The sequence below is a fragment of the Ruditapes philippinarum genome, unplaced genomic scaffold (assembly GCF_026571515.1).
Source record: "Ruditapes philippinarum isolate M1 unplaced genomic scaffold, ASM2657151v2 ctg241_1_1_1_1, whole genome shotgun sequence".
Taxonomy (NCBI): domain Eukaryota; kingdom Metazoa; phylum Mollusca; class Bivalvia; order Venerida; family Veneridae; genus Ruditapes; species Ruditapes philippinarum.
Window position 1 is genome coordinate 109,570 of NW_026856878.1, and position 23,941 is coordinate 133,510.

At 30.4% G+C, this 23,941-nt stretch overlaps 4 protein-coding genes across 5 annotated transcripts; 2 read left to right on the forward strand and 2 right to left on the reverse strand.

Moving 5' to 3' along the window:
- The first annotated feature begins 188 nt into the window (after positions 1-188).
- Positions 189-4,956, forward strand: LOC132747990 (transmembrane protein 26-like). The gene is made up of 3 exons (XM_060737526.1): positions 189-521; positions 1,881-2,088; positions 2,961-4,956. The coding sequence occupies exons 1-3, from the start codon at positions 253-255 to the stop codon at positions 3,615-3,617; spliced, it is 1,134 nt and encodes a 377-aa protein (XP_060593509.1). The 5' UTR covers positions 189-252; the 3' UTR covers positions 3,618-4,956.
- Positions 4,957-7,493: 2,537 nt separating this feature from the next.
- Positions 7,494-12,957, forward strand: LOC132747992 (uncharacterized). The gene is made up of 3 exons (XM_060737529.1): positions 7,494-7,607; positions 8,048-8,238; positions 11,845-12,957. The coding sequence occupies exons 1-3, from the start codon at positions 7,589-7,591 to the stop codon at positions 12,013-12,015; spliced, it is 381 nt and encodes a 126-aa protein (XP_060593512.1). The 5' UTR covers positions 7,494-7,588; the 3' UTR covers positions 12,016-12,957.
- A 1,273-nt stretch (positions 12,958-14,230) lies between these two features.
- LOC132747991 (uncharacterized) lies at positions 14,231-17,383 on the reverse strand. 2 transcript variants are annotated; one of them, XM_060737527.1, is made up of 3 exons: positions 17,232-17,383; positions 15,153-15,503; positions 14,231-14,601 (listed from the first exon to the last, which is right to left on the reverse strand). In XM_060737527.1, the coding sequence occupies exons 1-3, from the start codon at positions 17,284-17,286 to the stop codon at positions 14,294-14,296; spliced, it is 714 nt and encodes a 237-aa protein (XP_060593510.1). In that variant the 5' UTR covers positions 17,287-17,383; the 3' UTR covers positions 14,231-14,293. The 2 variants fall into 2 exon arrangements, with proteins under 2 accessions (XP_060593510.1, XP_060593511.1); XM_060737528.1 differs by lacking the exon at positions 17,232-17,383 and adding an exon at positions 15,927-16,363.
- Positions 17,384-20,183: 2,800 nt separating this feature from the next.
- LOC132747983 (uncharacterized) lies at positions 20,184-23,941 on the reverse strand. Its single transcript, XM_060737519.1, has 3 exons — positions 23,803-23,941; positions 21,739-22,080; positions 20,184-21,221 (listed from the first exon to the last, which is right to left on the reverse strand). Exons 1-3 carry the CDS (start codon positions 23,855-23,857, stop codon positions 20,914-20,916), a joined length of 705 nt encoding a protein of 234 aa, XP_060593502.1. The 5' UTR covers positions 23,858-23,941; the 3' UTR covers positions 20,184-20,913.

Here is a 23,941-nt window from a genome sequence, read left to right on the forward strand (position 1 = left end):
ATTTATTAGAGTACATAGAAAAGTACTTGAGAAATGACTAACATATCCTTTAAAGGATTTGGCTTTCTTTAGTGTTCAGATCACGTGATATTTGCCAGCTGGGAAGACGTCTTCCCAAATGTGAAGTGAGTAATTGTAAGATGAAGAGATCAGTTTCCTGTAATTAGTAGTTATACATATATATAGAAAGAATTTATAATAATATATTGAACATTTATAAATTGATGTGACAGTTGATGATATAGAAAGACAATGGTGCGTAAAACGGTCACTTTAAATGGAGTCAAACAAAAAATATCATTAGACAGTTTGATATTTCGGTCAGACTTTCATAAATATAGAAAGATATTTCGCGCCATTCTAACACGACTTTTGCTGTTGACACATTGTGTTGTGGCGATATTGATAGTCGCGAAAACCGTTGATGTTAGATTCTATGGCATCTTTGCACCGTACATATTCTTTTTTCTGCTCGAAACCAGCGTTATTCTATATTGCAGATGGGGCTGCGAATGGAGCAGGTATGTTTTTTTGTTACTTTAAGAAAAAAATATTTATAATGTTTATCGATTTGATATTTATATATTTGGTACTTTGGGTATATTAAAATATTTTTGTCAGAAAATGATAGTTTATCGAGTTAATTGGTACAACCAAATGAATAAATCTACAGATGTTTTTAACGTTACTGCATGCACACTCTAATAATAAATTAATGTCAATTTACAGAGCAATTTTTTAAGCTTGAGATAGCGAAAGATACTACAAATGTGCATATGTAAAGCTCTTAAATCACGTGATTTAAATATTTAAATTGTTATATTATTGCGCAGTGTTTTCCCACATGCATCATATCATATAGGAATATATTAAATATTCTATAAGAGAACGTGGCGTGTGCTTTTTATAGGAAATTTACAAACTTTTTTATTAAAGAGACTTCACTGAGTCTTTTTTCTAGATAAATGTATCATTTGATGTAGGGTTTATACCACTAATCTTTGTGCAAAATTTCTGATCATTCGTGCACTTCGTTTTTCCAGACTAACTATTCAAATTGTAATAAAATGTCCAAAATAAAAAGCGTTTAAACGCTTTTCAATCAAATCGGGCTTAGAAAAGCATAGAAATACGATTTTCAATTTATTTCAAAGTATATTTCTTAACTATCTTTGCATATATTTCTGTTTATCCCAGCTCATTTATATAAGAAATTCAAATGTTATGTTTTTAGGCTTTTAAACCTCAGTGGAGTCCTTTAAATACAAATTCTTAAGTATGATTTTAAATTCAGATATTAAAAATCATTCCACAGAATACAGATAGACCGTCATATATTTGACACAATAAATATGCTTATTATGAATATTCGTGTCGACCGTTCTTTGTATAACTCATGTTTTATTTAGTAGAACCATCGAGTTTTCTGTACGCTAGTTTGGGTTACAAATATTTAACACGTGGTTGTTAGAAATTTTACCCTTAAACAATAAAATGTAGCACATTTTCTATGTATGCTTATTTTTATGCTGTCAAGTCGAGGGAATTTAGCTATCTATTTCAAAATATTTGCCATTATAATGATGATTGACTAATAATTGACAGGAACTCCCTGAAATACAAAATAAAACTGCCTTACTCTTTTTAGCAATTTAACGTTAACAATACATTATACATTTTAGGATATTTAAAGAAGTTTTTTTATTGATCATTTGGGTTACTGACTACTTATGTGAACTATTTATAGTATAGAAAACATTTAGATCCACGTCAAAATGGAAGAAAAATCATTTTTACTTTTACCTGCATACTTAATTACTAGATGGGGATATTGTCAATTATGTTTATATTCTTTCAAAACTTTGTTATTTCCATTACAGAATATGTACATGTTTTTGTATATATCTGTCGACTGTTGTACCAGTTTTGTGGATTTTAAGGCTACACGACGCAAATCAAGATGGTGGATCAGCGAAAGGCTTAAATGACACGACAACAACAGCAACAGCAACAAATACAACGACAATACCGCCACTTTCAATTACAAACGGAGGGAATAATACTTCAGATGAATTGTTTCAAGCTTCTGTAAGTATAAAATCATATGCTGAATACTAAGTATCGATATAAAAGAGGCTTCATAACCTCTCATCCCCTTTCAAAATTCCATTTTGTTTAGTTCCGCTAATTGTTTTCTCGTTTAGGTATTACTTGGGGACAGAAGTGTCATATTGAAGGTTCGCCGTATGAATACATCTGCAGATGTTTCTAAATTCAAAATTTTACCATTTCATGTTTAAATGTTAGATTCTGCTTAAAGGGACTCACTCCACTGAGGTTTAAAAGCCTAAAAACATAACATTAGAATTTCTTACATAAATGAACTGGGGCGCTTTAATCAGAAATATATGCAAAGATAGTTAAGAAATATACCTTAAAATAAATCGAAAATCGTAGTTTTATGCTTTTCTTAGCCTAATTTGAGTGAAAAGCGTTTGAACGCTTTTCATTTTGGGTCATTTCTTTACAATTTGAATAATTATTATGGAAAAACGAAGTGCGCGAATGATAGACCGTTAAGAAAGTTTGCACAAAGATTCGTGGTCTACACCTACATCAAATGGTACATTTATCTGGAAAAAAATATTTTCTGTCCCATCATGTCAAAAAACCTCAGTGGAGTCCCTTTAAGCCGGTGCTATGGGGCGTGGACGGTAGTTTGCATTGACAGTACCGTCCATGAACAGGCTCAATCAAACCGAGCCTGCAACATTTTCAATTTTGAGTTTTGGGCTTCCTTAAGGGAATCATTTTTTCTCTATTTAATAATTCATAATAGATTTTACCAAGTGAAATGATGATGTTTACTAAAAAAAAACATAAGTAGAAATTGTCTCTTAGAGTGGTTGATGATTATTTATAGTATATATTTATAGTTATGTATTGTTTGTGTATTTCAGAAGCTTACAACATTTCTTCTTAACGTAGGACCAATTTCATTGCTAGAGCAGTCGATGATGTTTTTGGTCATTTTGTGCAGATGGCTTTTACCACGAGGGAGGATAGACAGAAATTCTCTTTCACAATTACTGATCATGTACTCTGCCATCAGTGCTGATATTTTGGACTTTTCTGAGATCTTTAATAAAGATCAAATAAAGCACAGCGGTCCTTTTAGATACGTAGTGCTTGGCGTTTGGTCATGGAGTCTCGTGCAATTTGTCGTCGTCATTACTACGTCATTTGCGATCAAACGTCATGAACGCAATACAGTGTCAAGAAGCCAAGATCGCTCCGAAATACTCTCTGTTTTGATGGTTCTGTTTATGCAAGATGGGCCTTTTCTGGGTGTAAGATGTTACGCTATATTCTATATTCATATTTCTGAGTATCTAATAATGTTCTTTTCGCTGAAAAATGCTCTAACTTTGATTCTCGGATTTTATCGTCTGCTTGTTCTATGCGACTGTATAAGCACAGAGGGAAACGATTTGCTAAGGAAGTCGGAAATCGCGAGAAGTATGGAATCCCTTGACGATTTAGAAATGGAAGAAGATTTTTCAAAGAAGAAAGGCAAAAAGAGAAAAAAAGATACACGAAATAAGACAAGATATTAAAACAAATATAAAGATATTGTTGTAGTGTATGTAATGACAAATTAATGTTGTCTTTTTAGTTACCTGGGTTTTAAATTTTCAAAATCAAGTTCTTTTGCAGATTTACTTGCTGTAAAATGTTTATCAGAACAGGCAAGTAAAGCTATTTAAAAAATTCCCTTTTAAAAAAGGTTTATTTTGATGTAAGATTGAATCTGTACTGTTTGATATTCTTGTAGTTATTGATTAAGATATTGATGTTTTTTTATTTGAAGTAACAAGCAACAAATATTGCAGTGTTAGGCGAGTTAGAAAGTTACCATTTTTAAGTCATTGTATTAGAAAAATCATTAAAAGAATGGTTAAAACTAACAATGATTACTAAATTTAATAGGGTTTATGTTGAAAATTGTGATATAATTAACTTAACGGGAACATGTTGGACGAATAAACGTGCTCTGTTTAGATTTAGTACATGTAATTTAATGTAGAATTATGTACTTTTGTGTCGAGTATGTAAAAACGAGACTGAAAGTGAATATCATTTTTACTTATATGTTTTACACACTTTCATCTTAGCCGACAATGTCGAACCGTTTATAAATATCTTGTGAACTCAGATAACAAAAGAAAATAATAAAATGTTGCATGCTTTTTTTTAAAGAATCATTAATCTTAAGAGAGAAAAAAAAGTTAAAGAAAAGTATAATGTAAAATTAATTTGTTCCTGTATATTGTGTGTTTATTGTAGTAGTTGTTGTAAGTAAATGTAATATATTATGTACATGATGAATCAATGTTTAATAATATGTAACATATAAACTATTATCAATACGTATTATATGGTATATGCAAACTATTTATTGTCAATACGTTTTTATATGTAATAAATGAAATTTTTATTGTCAGTACGTATTAATATGTTATATATGAACTATTTACCATCAATACGTATTTATATAATACATGTATATATAATATATTTATTATCAATACATATTTATGTGCAATATATGATCTTCTATTGCCAATGATTATTTATATGTAATATATAAACTATTTATTATGAACAGTTTCTTGTTTTTGCCCAATGTCATTGCATATACAGACTGATTGTCTAATAAAGTTGATTTGAGTTGAGGTAAATATTCGTAGAATAAGTTTATTCATTTTTATATCAATGGAAGATATTAAAAAAAACCCACTATATTCTCGATTGAAGTTATGGTGAACTATTTTAGTTTGTACAATATTTGTGTTGATTACAGACAATTAAATTATTATCAATACCATTTTTTCAGGTTTTCAGGTATTTAATTGATTGCTGTTTAATATTAATAAAAACACTCTTGTAAAATGATTTTCTGTTTGCCTTGTAATGTTATATCCTAAAAAACTTTCATATCACATAATCTATTACTTTATAATATAGTTTGAAATAGAACAGTTTCTGAAATGTCATTCAAGTGGAGATAAACAAAAAATAGCAACAACAAGAAAGCCTTAAACATGCCTTGTGTGAAAAAACTTCATAAATGAAAAACATCGATGTCACAAAAAAAACTATAATATAAAGATACCACAAAACACTTGATACCTGCTGGTGTGAAGTATAAAAATCTGCAAAAGAGGAGATCCTTGGGGAAAAATGAAAACAATAAAATTACATGAAAATTGCAGGCTCATTTTGATTATGTCCTTTTACAATGGACAATGGAAAAGTGCCCCGCCCCCTAGCACCGGCTTAAGCAGTATTCAATCGTCAACGCCCAATGTGCTTAGAATCAATGATCCCAAAATACTGAAGTATGAAGTGTGGACAAGGAACTAGTGAGAAAAAATCAAATTATACTGTTGTCTTACAAAACCAGAACAATACTGGTATAAATATGGAAGGATATATCAAAGAATGTAATCATATGAAACCATATGAAGGTAAAACTGTAGCTGGTAACCCTATCAAATTTTATAAAAAAGAAGGATTTCTAATGAATAATATGTTTCTCACTTTCACAGCTTCTTCCGAAATACTCTCGTCTTACTATCTTTTTAAAATCTCTCTCCAAAAACTTTATATATTTGAAAGAAATCGAAATGACACTTTAAAATGTTCATATTGTGTAAATAGACAGTTCCCTTTTCCGCCAACGGTATTTACCTTCTTTTATCATACATTGTACTACGGAGGTTATTTCTCGTACCACGTGATGGTAGAGGACAAAATCGCGACCTGTGATCCGGAGCGCACGGAATCCGGGATCGTATCAAACATAGGCAACGAATTAACTGCTTGGTAATTTAAACTAATTTGTGTCACTAAAAGTTATAACTGATTAATTATATAATATACATGTATATGATGACTAGTATATCGATTTAATACTCAAGCTTCAAATATGATAAGTGTCTACTTATTTACGAACAGTGATATACGACCCAGGAGTACCAGCTCCTGGAATTTTTGCGAACCACTGTTGTTACACGTGACCATGTTGAAAAAAATATCTGCTATTTAAATTGGCTACTGCGTTAGTAACGCAACGTATTATTCAAAGAGGAAACGCACGCTATATTGATGATTTTGTCAACATTTTTTTTCTTTAATTAAGATGTCAGTAATGAATTTACATAGCATTTACCAGCATTTACCGTTAACATGAATTTTTTTTTTTCATTTTTTTTTTCATTTTACCATTTGGAGGTGAGAGCCTTTAAAAAGATGTCCACGTGCTACCCATACTTAACAAACTTTTAATTCATTCCTTGAGGAAGTATTAATATAAACGGATAACACATATTCTGATTCTACAAGAACTTCAACAAGTAGCATGACATAAAATTCTCGAATGTAATCAGATTATGAATTTGCACCTTTTATTAAATGAATCCCTTAAAGCGTTTATAAAAGAAAACAACAACAAAAATCAAGGTTTGTTGACAACAACTTCGTATCACGAAACCGCCTACCTATTTGATTAAAAACACAATTTCCGGTACAAAGTATTTGCGAATGTACTGTAAAAATGATTATACATGTATTTACCAAACGCTACTTCATCTGGTTTTATATACATTTTAATTTATGTTTTGCAGTCTTTCAATCGTCCATTCTTTTGAACAGGACATACCAGTGAAAATAAAATATATTAAAATACCAGAACAAAAGTAATTAAAAAGAAAACCCGAACTCAAACATTGTTTTTGTACACCCGAAAATACAACGAAAACTGAAGAAACGATTGTATGTTATTGCTATATTTATACTATTATTGTTTTATACTAGTATTGTTACATTTCTGCACATCACGAGAGACTACTTCCGATTTAACATCTTTGTGTATCCCTCCATCAGCTACTTATCCAAACCGACATCAATATTAAGGTTTTCATCAACCGATGACTGATTCTTTTACTCGTATATTAAGGCGGCGAGAAAGTTGATATCTGGCATTTTTGGATCACGTGATTGCAGTCAACGGCTATTTTCTTTTATTTTATATCAGCTTTTAATTAACATACTTTTGCTATTTTAAGCTTTTGCTGAAGATTTGCAAGTTTAAATATTATATTCCTTCACGTTACATAATGCAAATAAACGTTCGTGTTCTTGATATCTATAAACATAGACGAAATTGTCAGATTCTAACTTAATGTCAAAGTCTAATTGAACAGAGATTTGCAAAGCAGAATTGTCACTTATTTCAAAATATTCGGTAAGCTTGATTCAAATTATCCTATAAAGTTCTGCAAAATGACATTTTTGTGAAATATGTAATGCACTAAAAAGAGCCTGCTTTTTATAATTGGTTAAAACAGATCACTTCAGACAATAGGAAACCATTTTAAGGCGCAAAGAACTTCATTGAAAACAAGATAGTTGTTTAACAAAAGGTGGACCAGAACCTTAAATGAAATAAGGATGTAATAGTCAGATAGTGAGAGTGAACTAAGTTATTGTAAGGGAACTGGAAGTTGGAAATGAGTTGATTAATATGGCGGATGATGATGGAGGTAAACAAATTAAAATTTTCACATTCGATCTGATTTTAATGACTTTATGAAAGCACCCCGATTAATATAATAAGCGAAAACAAAGTTTTTTTTTATATTATTCGAAATATAATTTGATAATTGTTAGGGAAATATTTATCAAATGGTATAAGACTGTTTCTGTTGTTATTTTATGTCTTTAACACTTTAGCTTCAATATTTTATCCAGTTTAAGTAACAGTAAATGTAAAGATTACTTAATAAGGAAAATAAAATAAACAAACACACAAAGTTCTGTTTCATTAGCACTTGTAACTTCTACACGTTCTTTAATACAACAATGCACTAATCAAGCATGCATTTAGACAAGGCATCTCGTTTAAAACTTTAACCTGATTTCATATTTTCATTTCTTGTTTTGAAACATAAAACAATAAAAAAAAATTTTCTTTTCCGTAAAGATGGGCTTAGTGAAGTTGACAAGGGGACCATATTGATGCTATGCTTGTCGCTAGGCCTTGCCGTCTTTGCTGGGTTCTGGTTTGGCTGTAAATGGTACAGAAAAAAGCATGGCAAACCAGTAGAGACGAGAACCGCTAGACCAAGATTGAAGCAGACGTTCTCAAGATTTTCACAAGTTGATGAAGAATTGGTTTGTAAAATAACCTTTGTTGACATATCTTCAATTTAAATAGTTCATAGACAAGTGTTCCTACGGGATATATACAAAAAAACACACAAAAATCACCCCCCCCAAAAAAAAAAAAAAAAAAAAAAAAAAAAAAAAATAGAAAAAAGCAAAATCAACAAAAACAAAATTAACAACAACAAAAAACAACAAACACGAAACAAACAACAACAGCAGCAGCAGCAACAACAACAACCACAAAAACCCCCTTCATGTCACCCTCATCCACCCTAAAGCCAACACATTAGCTCTTCTTAATAGCTTAGAACCAGAGTAGACGTGATATGCCAATTTCTTAAGGAAATGTTTATGACTCACTCGGTTTAGGTTTCAGCTTCCTAACTTCTGATTTGACGAAGTTATTGAAGATATAAGCTGGTCATGTACATATTTTTCGATTTGACAGGATTTTCTACACATTTTTCTCATCTTTAAGTTTTGAAGTTCACCAAACAAGACAAAATTTGTCTCTGTCAATACTGTAAGTGTTTTAATTTGCATGTTCTAAATAAAGTTTTAATAAACAATAACATCTTGTTCAAGCGCATTCTAGTAGCAAACTTGTACTTCAAACATTTTTGGTTGCAAACTTAATTTTATTATCTTTTAAAAGAAGAGTCAAATATAAATGTGCAAATAAAAAAGTGCAAAATGATACAACGAAGATCATGTTTATTAGTCACAGATATTTCCTAGACAATTTTATACAAATGTGTTATTTCAATTGGTTTTTATTTTTTATGGCTTTGACATCTTCAGGGGTTTCTTAACTCTGTTGTCATTTGTTATGATTTATTGGCACGACCACTCCATGTCACGGCTTTTGTGCCCTCTCCTGTATTTTGTTCTGTGCATTACTGTGTGCCTTTGCGTTATTTCAGTGCAACTGGATTTTGCTGGGGGCTGCATTCTCTGAATGTCGCTGTGCATTGTTGATCTTTGTTATTATATTTGTCTTCTTTCACAACCATAATACACGTGCGTATTTCTTTTAATTTCACGTTCCTCAGTTCATTACTTAAAAGCGTTAAAGAATATAATGGGAGGTTACCAAAATAACTGAAGTTGCAAGAAGAAAAACAGCATAAATTAAATACGACATGAAAGAAAACCCCAGTTGAAAAACATGTCATCATAAATAAACTTTTCATGATGAACATCGCGACGCGAGGACATTTTCATGTTATGAGTAAGATGTTGCTATTAGGCGGAAACAGTGAGATGTATCAAAACCTGGAAAATGGTGATCCCTCGGAAGCATTAATAACAACAAAATAAGGCGAAGGGTTGCAGATTTGGTTTGATTGAGTCTTTACATAAAAAGTTATGCAACATCTCTCACGTCCCCTAGCCCCGACTTGAGGGTACTCCATTTTCAACATTTAATGTGATGGAATCAATGACCCCAAAGGTTCAGAAAAAACACGGGGAACCTTTTACAGCTGTCACACGATATTTCATAATTACTCTTGTTTTGGGTCATCTTTCGAAAGAAGACTGAAAATACCAATTGAGAACGAACGAAATTTGCCGGTTTTTATCGATTGTTTATAGCATATGAGTAATTTGACGGATATTGTTTAATTCAAATGCACTGATCTTGAAATTATTTTTTTTCCATTTTTATTTTCCAAGAAGTAACATTTTTTTAGAGCTACTTTTCTTAAACCTTGTCAAACGTACATTTCAATATTCTAATTAAATGATATTTAGTGATTTAAAATGTACTTTCCTAACATTTCATGAAATTTTCTTCCTACCAGAATCTACCAATTTCAAATACATGTACTTCCATTATCGTTTCATATCTAATTATTAAGACACTAAAAACAAAAAAATACCATAATATTAGGAATAATTATTTCTTAAAATTATAGTTCTGTCCACGACTTTATACGCAATAATATTGAAGCATAAGTTTGCCACCAAAAATGCTTAGGTACAAGTTTGCGACTAAATTGCGTTTGAACAAATTATTTGTGTCTATTGAAACTTTAATTGGAACTTGCAAATTAAAACATTTACTCAAGATTGACAAAAATATATTTTGTCTTGATTGGTGAACTCCAAAACTTAAAGATGTGAATAAATGAATAAAAAATACGACCAGAACTGTCATCTGTTAAATCGCAACAATATGAACAAGACCAGTTCATATCTTCAATAACTGCTAGGAAGCTGAAACCTTAAACCGAGTGAGTCACAAGCATTGCCTTAAGGAATTAAATTTTTTCAAAATAACATACAAACCCATTTACCTGAAAAAAAAAATACGTACGAGTGTTGTAAATATTCATGACTCGGTAGCCGTTTGGTAAAGTTTGCAAGCAACCCCATCACTACCTGTCCCTTGTAAGGGAGGTCTTGAAATATATGACTTATTCCTTTTCTATTTTTAAATCATATTTTTCAAGAGTAACGAATGTCTTCTAAATTTCATTGATACAGTGTTAAGTGGTGAGCCATAATTAACAAATTCTTTGGGATATGAGGTATATTTTATCTCATCATATTTATTCACTATTGCACATTAACATGTGGTTTTTCACCAAATTTTGGTGAAAAATTGTTGTTTTGTACATTTTTTATTTTTTTAGTTAACCCTTTCCCCCATGAGCATATTGTGAAAAAATGGCCGTTTTCATTGAAAAGCCTCCTGTTACAATACTAATCAAACTTGGCACAAATGTTGATTGGACCATTGCCTTTGTAACGACATACTCAGTTTTAAATTTCCTGTTACCATGGCAACGAGGGGACATCTCAAAATTGCCAAAAATCACTATTTTGCCTTCATTTTTTCCATAAAAATTTATTTCAAAGTGCTGCAACTTCTCAAGGGCAAAGGCTTTTCAGCGTTAGTTTAACGTTACCTTATGATCGACCTGTGGCCATTTTTAGCCTCTCACAAGTCCAAAACTTTCTTGGCGATGAGGGGACTACCGTCCCCCTTCAAACCCCTCGAACAGAATGGGACACATCCCCCTTCTGGCAACCCCCTGATGTATCTTCTGGATGGGGGACGGCGCCGAAAAAGAGCTCACTTTTTTAGCAACATTTTTCAAACGAGAACATGTGTTTGGGGGTGTTGTTTCGCGTATATATGAGGTAAAGGGTTAATGTCGTAAAATGACTTGGATATTTGAATAGAAATGCAGATTATTTCAATATTACACTTACTTGTGTTTCGAGAATCTTGACATCCATTGCAATGTTGAATCATATGTATATGTCATAATTCATTACCAAATAACATGTTAAAATAATTAAATTGTTTGAAACTATTTTGATATAATTTGTGGCTGAAATTGCTGACTTTTACAAGAAATATGGAGCTGGATTCACCTTCATTTTGAATTTCATTTTGAATGTTTACAAATTAAAATGTTATTTCAAACCTTGAACGTCTTACCTTGATTTAACAATAGACATTTTTAATACATTTTTGTACATTAATACACTACTAGAGAATATTTATGCGCAAACTTAGTAATGATACAGGTATATGTGTATAAAGATATACTAGCTAGTAAATGATTATTTGACTATTTTCTTTATTATTTATAACAGACAATGCATCATATAACTGAAGAGGATACGGAGATTTTACAGTCATACAGTGGTACACAAGAGCAGCATAAGGAGCACACCGTTCATATGGAAATGAAGACAAGTCCCGTCCTAGCAACACGAGCGTCATCGGAAACAAAGAAAAAACCCTACCTAGAGACAGATATATAGTGACTAATCTTAATCACGCATTAAGTGATTATTTATTTGTATCTAAAATAAAAGCGGACCGCAAGATGCAGGCATTGAGGAAAAATAAATGTCACCGACAATATATAAAACAGTCAGGCAAACTGAACGTTTTACCAACAGTTATTCATCGCGCAGAATTAATCTAATAGTTAACTTTTTGGACAGTTCATACTTGACAAATAACTTCTTACCAAATACAATGTTTACATAGGCAGCTTGAATAACATTTTAAACAAATACTAGTACTAAACGGTATTTGTTACAAACAATGGGAGACAACCATACATCTTAAATTAAATTTAATTATCAAATATACATTTACTTCGTTTCTATCTTCACCTACAGATAGAGTCATGCTGAATAAAGAGTCATGCTATACTGAATAAACTAGAAAAAAATAATCTTAAAGTAAATAGTGCTTATGGGTCATGAAAAATAAAATAATAGTATACAGTTATTTCATATGTGATTTGGGAACATTAAAACTTTTGGCCCGAGTTGGAAGGGATAGTGTTTTCACTGTTTTCAACTGTTGCACAAGGCCGTAGGCCGAGGGCAACAGTTCAAAACACTACCCTCGACACCGAGGGACAAGTGTTTGACTGTTTACAAATCACATCTGACTACGTACATCTCACAAAACTTACCGAAACTTACCGAAAATATATTGTGTGCATAGACCGTACAACTAGTACGTATTTGACAGGTAAATAACACATCAATTTAAAAATGCATGTTGAAAAAGTTATTTAAGAAATTTCAGTATTTTAAATATATAAGCATGAGACATCACAGTATCAGACATTAAATTTTAACAATACATTTTACAATAAATGTGAAATACCTCTTACTGTAACAGTATATGTGCATACTGTATAATATATACATGTATATGACGAGATTAAAAATTGGTAAATGTCAGTATCTTTTACTTATATTTTACGAACATTTATTACACTTTATTATAATCGAATGCGCTTACAATATTCATGCATGAGTAAAACCACGAACACTCTTATTCGACGATTTACACATATATATACACGCATATCAAACAGAGTTTTTAATACTTCAATAAAATATGCATCAATATATTTTTGACTGTAAAAATCACAAGCCAAGAAATAATAAATGTTTAAACCTCATAAACAGCGGATATTACCAGAACCTATGAATAATATAACTCATTTAAGATAAATGTGATGTGTACAGTACCACAAATACAATATACATGTATATACAAATAAATGACATAAATGGAAAAATTGAACTGTAGGAGTGTATACAATTGAATTCAAAAGAATATATTCAGTAGATAATAGTGTTCGTATATTTATGTAACTCATATTAATTGTAATATCAGATGCAAAGATATAAATAGAAAAAATAAATACATATTTGTTTTTTCCAAATATTCAGTTAAAAGGGTCCGTGCAATTATTGAAGAAATATTATTGAAATGTGGTTACAAATCGTCACATTCTGCCAGACCATTTGTCCTAAAACTTTGCATTGACTTAACAACGCAACAATCATACAAGTATAACATGAATTGAATATATTTAATGTTGTACTCATTTGTTAAAATCCGTTTAAAGTCATGTTCAGGATGAAAAAAGAACAACAGCGCAAACACAGGTTTTATTCTATTGATTGGAATGATTAGAAAAATTCTGATAACCTTTATAAGCGGATACAAAATATTTATCGTTTGGGGCTAAATGTATTTAATCTGAGGAAATGGATGAGGAAGAAAACTATTTACTAGTATGAGTCTGTCAAAAATACCTTCATTAAAGCCAAAACACGTGCTTTTATATATCAAACCTTTCCTCCGCTGGTTGTTTTTGTAATTAACAAGTAACAAGATATTTTTCTGCCCACTTTCAGCCTATGTTCATATCTATCTACATAATCGAGTTGCGATGAAATAAGGTCAACTTGATAACCGCCTATTCTTATTTTAGTACAGGTATACTACTCAAACAAGCAATCTGTTTGCAAGAGAGGTAGATCAATCTGTCTCTTCAACACAACCATTGATTTACCAGTTTTGTTTATCTTTGGATCATGCTTTCAAGCACGACGTTGCAAATAAAAGTTTCTCAAATCAAACTTGTGTTATGTTGTCATATTAGTCTAAACCAACCGATGTATATCAGCCTATAGCTACAAGCTATTTCAGCTGTTGTAATGTAAGCACCCTATGAGCTTACAGTGAGTATTGTAACAATTTTATTTTCGATTCCAATCAAAGTCAGAATCTATATGAGCTAGTATAAGTTACTTCATTGTTTACAATAACACAGTCGTTTGAATTATTTGAACTTGTTGAAGGCACAGGGATATTCTCTGTTTCGCGTCCGCAAGCAACAGTTGAACTTGTACTTTGTTGTATATTAGTCTCTTGCCCACAAGTATTTGTTGTATTTTCACCAAAATCAAATTGATTGTTTTTATAGCCTGGTGGATCATCATAGGGTGGCGGAGATCCACTACAGGGGTTTGCAATACTTTCTTCATATGACGGTGGTTTTCCAAGCATCACAACGGGTGGTAGGTTTGCTGTAAAAAGATAAATTTGACATATGTGTCATAACTTAAGCTGTAACCTTGAACATCAAACAATAGAAACTAATATAGAATCTAGTGAAACATTTCTTATTCAATACACCTCGCAATTATTACGAAAATGAACAACTGATGATAAAATCGCCATGTTTTATTCATAATAAGATTAATCATCATTTCGATACTGATGAAAATTTTGATATACTGTCCTTTGATTTATTTTATTATTGTTTTTGTCTATTCATAACTTTTATTGATTAGGCTTTCAATATTGCATATAGTATCAAACCTTTCCTTCGAAGAAAGAGATATTTAGATTATTAATAAAATGCACCATCAATAAACAGTTCAAATTTTAATTAGAATGATATATCTTACGAGATTATTGATCAAGGTCATATCAAAAGTAATAGATTTACAAGTAATTAATGTAAATGATTATCATAGACGCCTCGGGGCATATAAACTTATTCCGACTATACTCTTCATCAACCAATTTAACAAATAACATAACATGAAATCTTTATTAAAACATCGTATCTTACACAGATCTAAACTAAACATCCCGCTTGTTCTCATCTGCTCTTCTGTAAAACGTTCATCAACAATTTGCCTCATTTCGTTGATGACTTCACATCTCTGCCTCTGTAGTTTTCTTAACCAGCATACCCTTGTTAACACAATAATTGGTATCAGAACCACACCAAAAACTACTATTATTGTATAAACAGTGTGACTAGCTATTCCAGAATCTTCCGAGTCACTTCCACTGTTACTGTTACTGATGTCTGTTTCTAATTCATGTAATTGAGTTGTTGTTTCGTCACAAAGTTCATTTGGATTTCCCGTGTAAGTATGGTTAACGTTATTGCATGGGTTTGCACAGGTATATGAACCTAAAATAAAAATTTGCAAAATTTCATCCCCATGATGTTGATTTAATTATATGGTGTATTAAAAATATATAATTGAAATTATGAAAAGGGGATATAATTAATGGGAGATTTAATTACTATTAATTGGACGATGTCAATTAATGAGTATATGTAACCATATTAATCATAATTTATATCTTATCAATTTCAACGCATTTATTGTCTTATTATCGTAATAGGTAGAGGGCACTCATAAACTTTTATAGCTTTCTGCCTATCTCAAAATGTTATTTGTAAATATTGATTACAAGTTAAATGTCATATTGAATAAATATCTTTTAACCAATCGCAACAGGTTATTAGTGATAAAAATCACCAGATAACCAACTTTAAAAAATATATTTACTAAAAATTCAAAGACATACATGTATAGACCTTTCTTACCTAAGAGAGCAAATATTATCCTTAAAATAAGGCAAACCGTAGCTTTCATTTTCATAGCTAACACAAGAACACAATTTATATCCTTTATTTTGTGAGAGAAATATACCAAAATTGTGTTCCTTTTTCACGTTTGTTTACAAAATAAACTTATATGAGGTATATCGGGTATACCTATCTACTCATACAGTAATAAAGCAGCTTTAAAAATATAATTTCATCTTTAACCTTTCTTTATTATGTAAATAAAGGAAGATTTAAGTTTATAAATGAAATCTGATCGTAAAATGGTTATCACACGCGGGCAAATGTCGATGTAATTAAGTCATCAATCCTTTTCCAGTGTGAGGTTTTGTTTCTGCAAAGTTGCAGTTTTATATACAGTACGTTTGTATTGGTTGAAATGTGATAACTTTGCGATAATGTATGTATTTTATAATAAGATTGATATATCATATAGGTATGCCTGATCACTTTTATCTTTTTTCACAATTACCCCCACTATTTGAACCTGTTTTATAATTTGACTAAAGATATCATCAATTAATTTATCTTAAAACGCATGGTATGCGTTTTATTTTACACCAATGACACACTTACCGTTCAGACTACTTCCACTACATTAATCCGTTGCTAACATGACTTTTAGGTCAAAACAAACAATTAAATTTTAAATAAACATTTGTGGCGAAATACATAATGATAAAACAATTCTGCTTTATATCATCTGCCTTTTTTCCGACGTTGAAAGAACCTGTTTAAAGAGACATTTATAGACAGAAATTGAATTGATAAAACTATTTTCTTTTAATATATAGATACGATTTCAGAGTGAGTTCGCTAAAGTATGTCTAATTTTGCCTAAAAATGGCAAAGATTTCAGAAAGCGGATACCTGAATGGTAACGTTTCTAGAAGGCGTTTGTCTGAAAGTGTCGAATACAAAATATATGAAACACACAACAAACTTTATTTTTTATGTAAATAACTTCAAGAATGTTTATCTATAAAGAATGTTTTGAAATTGTATTTTATATTTCATTGCAATTATTTTCCAAGTGCATTATTCCAAACACAAAAAAGTCTCATTTGATCTGATTGACATTATCCTTTTAATTATCTTTTCCAGATTGTAATATAGTAACATGTTTTGCAAGCTAAAAGTAATGTAGACAATTGGAAACAATAGTTTATTTTTAAACAGAAAGCCTGGAGATGCTTATGATGAATCAAGTGATGAAAACAAAATATCCGATATTTAAACTTTTTTTTAAAAAAATATTATTTTCTTAATGTACAATTTGCCTACCTTGATGGCTTAAAACAATGCTTGAAATTATGAAATCCACTACTCTATTCCCCATTAGTTTGCATTAATAATCCTACTTTCTCTAAAAAATAAATATAGAACTGTGTTCTCTTTCCAAACTTGTTCCCTGTATAACAAACAACATTTGAAGCATATCGGGTAGACCTATATTTACGTTTAAGGGTAGTAAATATGATGAAAATTCAAGGTTATCGTCAGAGATAGATAAAAGTACATCAACCTTTATAAATGGGTCAGAACGAAATTAAATCAACCATGTATTATTTATCTTATTTACACTTGTTCGTACTTTTATTTAAGTGTTTAATTCAAATGCAATAAATTGGTAATGTATTTAATGTGAACTTGTAAATCAAGACTGATATAGTGGTAATGTTATAAAATTGTATAATGCTTTTATTTTCGTGTATGAAGTATTTGCCTGACTGAATAAAGTTTTTGGGATGATGTATAAATACATAGATTTTCATAGGTAAAGTCTGATTTTATTGACCTGTCAATAATGAATAAATTAAAGCACTCATTTAAATATTCGATTCCACTTCGGTCCTGCCCGTATAGTTTACGAGAATTAATAACTCATTATTTGAAAAGTCACACTATCTTAATATATAGGTGGTCGTCATATCCGCAATACCACATCCAGTAAATTGATTTCCTAATATATAAGATGTCTTTGGTGCCATCCCTACTGTTGCCATTCTTGTAGACCTATACACTAATTCTTTTTTTTGTGGTATAGCTTAATCGAAATGGCCATCTGCTTGCAAAACACTTTAATCACAGCATAAAACATGTTTCACAATATGATAGCCACTATTTGAACCTGTTTTAAATTTTGCACTAGAATTATTATTAATTAATGTATCTTTTATATTTATGGTTTGCGTTTTCTTTTATGCCAATGACACACTTACCGTTTATTTATCTTTTTCAAGATTGTAATTTGAAATCAAGTGAAGAAATAACATGTAAAATATCCGATTTCTCTCCTACTTTATATCAACCTCTTTTTTTTTGGTTAAAATTCTTTTCTTAAATAAGCAATTTACCTACCGAGATGGCTTAAAACAGTGCTTGAAATTATGAAATCCACTACTCTATTCCCAATTTGTTTGTATAAATATTCCTTCTTCCTTTGAAAAAAAATAAATATACATGTGTGTAAAACTTTTTTTCCATATTTGTTAGCCTATAACAACATTTGAAGCATATCTGGTAGACCTATTACCTTTAAGGGTAGTAAATAGGCTGAAAAGTCAAGGTTGTCGTCAGAGATAGATACTTATTCCACATTATGACCTGTTTTGAGGCTTATTTGTTTTCGTAACGTCCTATTCTTTGAATGGAAATCGACAAGACCTTCATAAACAAGCACTAGCATACAATTTAATTTCAGTATTAAAAAGTAAAAAAAAAACACAACGGTTTTGATAAGTAGGTGGTACTAAAGTAGTTGAAACAGATACCGGTACTTAATGGTCATATATTTGACAGACTGTTGACCCTACCTTTCCTGAAAGTAATAAATTGAGGTACATACTTGAACACAATACAAACGTGACAAATCTAATACCAAACAAATATATGGACATCAAACGACCAGGACCTCTAATTTTTTTTAAAGTAACCAGCTTTTTTTTAATTTGACCAAGGATTTTATATACATTATTGATAAGTGGTCAGAAGTATGTCCAAAATATACAAAATTACAAGACAAGACATCGTCAATTAAAGGATCTCCTCAGACAATACTTACCAAGGTCGGCTGTTCTATCCGTTCGCGACTTATAGAAATGCATATAATTTTAATATGATATACTTACTTGTGCCTCGGGGGTCAACGAATAATAAATCCTCACATTCATAATGGATTGTTGAATCATTTGTATATGTCCTGTATCATAATCATAATCAAATTGCATGCTAAAATTGTTTGAAAATAATTTGATATAATTTGTGTCTGAAATAACTGACTTTTACCAGAAGCATGGAGCTTGATTCGCCTTCATTTTAAATTTCATTTTGTAGTTTTACAAGCTTAAATGTTATTTTCAATCTTGAATGTCCTACCTAGATTCAATAATAAACAAGTCTTAATAGATTTTTTGAACATTAATATATTGCTATAGAATATTTACGCGCAAACTCAGTGGTAAAACTGTTGTATGTATATGGATCTAAATAGTAAATGATTATCTGACTATTTTCTTTATTAATTACAGACGATGCATCATATAACTGAAGAAGATAATGAGATTTTACTCAAAGTAAATGTTATTGACAGAATATTAAACAGTCTATCTAACTGAGTGTTTTACCAACTATTCATCGCTCATAACAAGATCTAAAGTTACCATTTTTGGACAGTACACACTTCACAAATAATCAAATACAATGTTTTACATAGGCAGCATGAATTACATTTTTCACAAATACACAACTATTAGTTACAAACAATGGGAGACAACCCTACATCTTAAATGAAAATTATCAATCGAATATCCATTAAATTCGTATCTATCTGTACCTGCAGATAGATCATGATGAATAAAGAGTCATGCTGAAAAAAACAAGAAAAGTAATCTAAAAGAATTGTGCATTTGATGAAATGAAGGCGGTCATTATAATAATAAAATAGTAATGATAATACACAAAAAACACGTTATTTCAATGTAAGTTTTGTACTTCGTATTGTTTACTTTTATTTTCTCACCAGATCTCTCACTGTAGAAATATATAAAATAAATACAAATAAGTAAAATGCATAGTTTATTTAACAGTTTATGTGCAAATAAATGCATAGTTTATTTAACAGTTTATGTGCAAAGTGGTAATGTGTATAAACAGATATATAAACATTTAATTTGAATGACAAAATTAGGTAAATGTCAGTTACATTTATACTTGTAAATACATTATTTGTACATTAAAAGTTAGTTACAGGATTTGAAAACTGGATAAAAAAACAACAACAACAGCAACAAAACAAAAAATAAACAAAAACAACAAAACAGTGTTTAATATTATGGATCGGAATGGTCAGAGAAATGTTGCCATGTGATAACAAATACATTTAATAGCAACGTTAACGGAGATACAAAATATATATTGTTCGTGCCTAAATATATTAAATTCGACGAAATGTATCAGGAAGAGAATTATTGGTCCACAAAAATACCAAACATATGTTTTATATACAATCTCTCCCTCCGCTGGTTACTTTTGTAATTAATAGGTAACAAGAATTTCTTTTTGCCCACTTTCAGCCTATGTTCATATCTATCTACATATCTGTTTGTGCATCATAGAGTTGCAGTGAAATAATATCAACTTGTTTGTATGATAATCTCCTTTTCTTGTTTTAGTACAGGTATACTCAAACAGTTTATCCTAGTCAAGCAAGCTGTTTGCAAGAGAAGTAGATCAATCTGTCTCTACAACACAACCATTGATTAACCAGTTTGGTTTATCTTTGGATCATGTTTTCAAGCACAACGATGTAATTAAAAGTTTCTCAAATACAGACTTGTGCTATGCTGTCATATAAGTCCGATTTCTGTCAGCTATTTCAGCTGGTAAAACGTGCATTTCATTTGTTAGCCCCCTATGAGCTTACAGTGAGTATTGTAACAATTTTATTTTCGATTTACAATCAAGGTCAGAATCTATATGAGCTAGTAAAAGTTACTTCATTGTTTACAACAACACAGTCGTTTGAATTATTTGAACTTGTTGAAGGCACAGGGACATTCTCTGTCTCGTGTCCGAAAGCAACTGTTGAACTTGTACTTTGTTGTATATTAGTCTCTTCTCCACAAGTATTTGTTATATTTTCACCAAAATCAAAGTGATTGTTTTTATAGCCTAGTGGATCATCATAGGGTGGCGGAGATCCACTACAGGGGTTTGCAATACTTTCTTCGTATGATGGTGGTTTTCCAAGCATCACAACGGGTGGTAGGTTTGCTGTAAAAAGATGAATATGACATATGTGTAATAACTTAAGCATCAAACCATAGACACATTTCTAATTCAATACAACTTGCATTATACAAAAATAACTAAATGGTGATAAAGTTATCATGGTTTAGGACAGAAATAACCATAATTTCGATGCATTTTCCTTTGATTTATCTTATAATTACATTTGTTTAATAATTACCTTTACTGATTAGGCCTTCAATATAAGTACAAAAACTTTCCTTCGAAGTAAGAGATGTTAAGTTATTTTAATTTAGATTTATAATTAAATGCACTATAAATAAACAATTCAAATTTCAATCAGAATGATATATCTAACGAAGTTTATAATCAAATTCATATCAATAACAGATTTACAAATAATCAATAAAACGATTTTTTTCAAATGTATATTTGACACGCCTCGATGCATATAATCTTAAACTTATTCCGACTATACTCTTCATCAACCAATTAAACAAATAACATAACATGAAATCTTTATTAAAACAACGTATCTTACACAGATCTAAACTAAACATCCCGCTTGTTCTCATCTGCTCTTCTGTAAAACGTTCATCAACAATTTGCCTCATTTCGTTGATGACTTCACATCTCTGCCTCTGCAGTTTTCTTAACCAGCATACCCTTGTTAACACAATAATTGGTATCAGAATCACACCAGAAATTACTATTATTGTATAAACAGTGTGAATAGCTATTCCAGAATTTTTCGAGTCACTTCCCCTGTTACTGTTACTGATGTCTTTTTCTAATTGAGTTGTTGTTTCGCCACAAAGTTCATTTGGATTTCCCGTGTAAGTATGGTTAACGTTATTGCATGGCTTTGCCCAGGTAAATGAACCTAAAATCAAATTTTGCAAAATTTTAACCCCATGATATTAATTTAATTATATTGTATTTAATAACTATTCAATGGACGCGAAGTGTTATGTTGAATAAATATGTTTAAACCAATCGCAACAGGTGACAGATGATGACAAATTACCAGATAACCGACTTAAAAAATTGTTTTACATATTATATGATAATACAAATTGACAGAGATATAAAACTTTCTTACCTAAGAGAGCACATATAATTTTTAAAATAAGGCAAACAGTATCTTTCATTTCCATAGCTTACACAAAAACACAATTTATCCTTTATTTAGTGAGAGAAATATACCAAAATTGTATTCCTTTTTCAGGTGTTTACAAAATAAACTTATATGAAGTATATCGGGTATACCTATCTACTGATACAGTAATAATTCAGCTGAAAAAAATTAACTTTCATCTTTAACCTTGCTAAAATATGTAAATAAAGGAAGATTTAAGTATGTTAATGAAATATGATCCACTGGTTATCAAACGCGGGCAAATACCGAGTTAATTAAGTCATCAATCCTTTTACAATGCTGCAAACTTGTAATTTTATAAACAACAAGTTTGTATCATTTGGAATGTAATAATTTTGCAATAATGCATGCATTTTATACATAAGATTGATTTGATATAATATAATTATGCCTGCATACTTAAGTTGTTTTTTTTATCACAATTGCCCTCACATTTTATGATAGCCACTATTTGAACCTTTTTTATAATTTGACTAAAGTTATCAGCAATTAATGTAAATTAAAACTCATGGTATGTGTTTTCGTTTTTTCCAATGTCACATTTACCGTTCAGACTACTTACATTCCAATAAATTAACCTGTTGCTAACATGAATTTTAGGTCAAAACAAACAACTAAAGTTTAATAAACTTCTGTGACGAAATATAAAATGATAAGTCATTTCTACTCTGTTCAATCCATATTTAGGAATTTTGAAATAACCTGAGAATAGAGGCATTTATATCCGGACATTAAACTATTTAAACATAATTGTTTTAATATATAAACATGAGTTGATAATGAGTTCGCTAAAGTACGTCTAACTTTTGTCAGATGAATGGCAAGGATTTCAGAAAGCGGAAACCTTAAAAGAAGGCGTTTATCCTTGAGCAGGCAAATGTTGCAGAAGTAGCAGTATGAATGTATTAGTTCTTTTTCATGTCGAGATTGTAAAATAAATGACTTTCGCTAAAACATCCTTTTATATACTTTGACACAAACAATCACTTCCTGATTTGTGTGATTACAAAATAATATTAGTATGCTTATCACGTCAACACTGACGATAAACAAGCCTATTTTGTGGGGGAAAACACTATATGTTTTACGTAAGTAAATTCAAGAATGTGTAACTTGAAAGAATATGTTAATATTGTATTTTATATATTATTGCAGTTATTTTCCGAGTGCATTATTACAAAAACTTAAAAGTCCCATTTAATCTCATTTACATTATCCCTTTAATAAAGTTTTTTTCTAGGTTGTAATATGGAAGCATATTTTGCAAGCTAAAAGTAATCTAGTCAATCAAAACAATGGTTTATATTTGAATCAGAAAACCTTGAGATACTCATGATGAATCAAGTGAAAAAAACAACATATAAAATATTCGATGTCTCTCCTCCATTTCAACCCCGTGTATTTTTCTTTTTAGAAATTTTTTTCTTAAATATGAAATTTACCTACCTAGATAGCTTAAAACAATGATTGAAATTGTGAAATCCACTAGTCTATTCTCCATTAGTTTGCATAAATAGTCCTCATTTCTTTTAAAAATATATAAAACTTTGTTTTCTTTCAATACATGTTCACAGTATAATGGCCT

Bases quoted from the DNA above. Each gene is read 5' to 3' on its own strand.
- LOC132747992 (XM_060737529.1), top strand. The intron at 8,239-11,844 runs GTTTGTAAAATA...TATTTATAACAG, and splicing joins CACAAGTTGATGAAGAATTG to ACAATGCATCATATAACTGA.
- LOC132747990 (XM_060737526.1), top strand. From the start codon at position 253: ATGGTGCGTAAAACGGTCACTTTAAATGGAGTCAAACAAAAAATATCA. The intron at 522-1,880 runs GTATGTTTTTTT...TTTCCATTACAG, and splicing joins TGGGGCTGCGAATGGAGCAG to AATATGTACATGTTTTTGTA. The intron at 2,089-2,960 runs GTAAGTATAAAA...TGTGTATTTCAG, and splicing joins ATGAATTGTTTCAAGCTTCT to AAGCTTACAACATTTCTTCT.
- LOC132747991 (XM_060737527.1), bottom strand. From the start codon at position 17,286: ATGGGGAATAGAGTAGTGGATTTCATAATTTCAAGCATTGTTTTAAGC. The intron at 15,504-17,231 runs GTAGGCAAATTG...TTTTTATTTTAG, and splicing joins CATTGTTTTAAGCCATCAAG to GTTCATATACCTGTGCAAAC. The intron at 14,602-15,152 runs GTAAGATACGAT...ATCTTTTTACAG, and splicing joins GATGTTTAGTTTAGATCTGT to CAAACCTACCACCCGTTGTG.
- LOC132747983 (XM_060737519.1), bottom strand. From the start codon at position 23,857: ATGGAGAATAGACTAGTGGATTTCACAATTTCAATCATTGTTTTAAGC. The intron at 22,081-23,802 runs GTAGGTAAATTT...ATTTGATTTTAG, and splicing joins CATTGTTTTAAGCTATCTAG to GTTCATTTACCTGGGCAAAG. The intron at 21,222-21,738 runs GTAAGATACGTT...ATCTTTTTACAG, and splicing joins GATGTTTAGTTTAGATCTGT to CAAACCTACCACCCGTTGTG.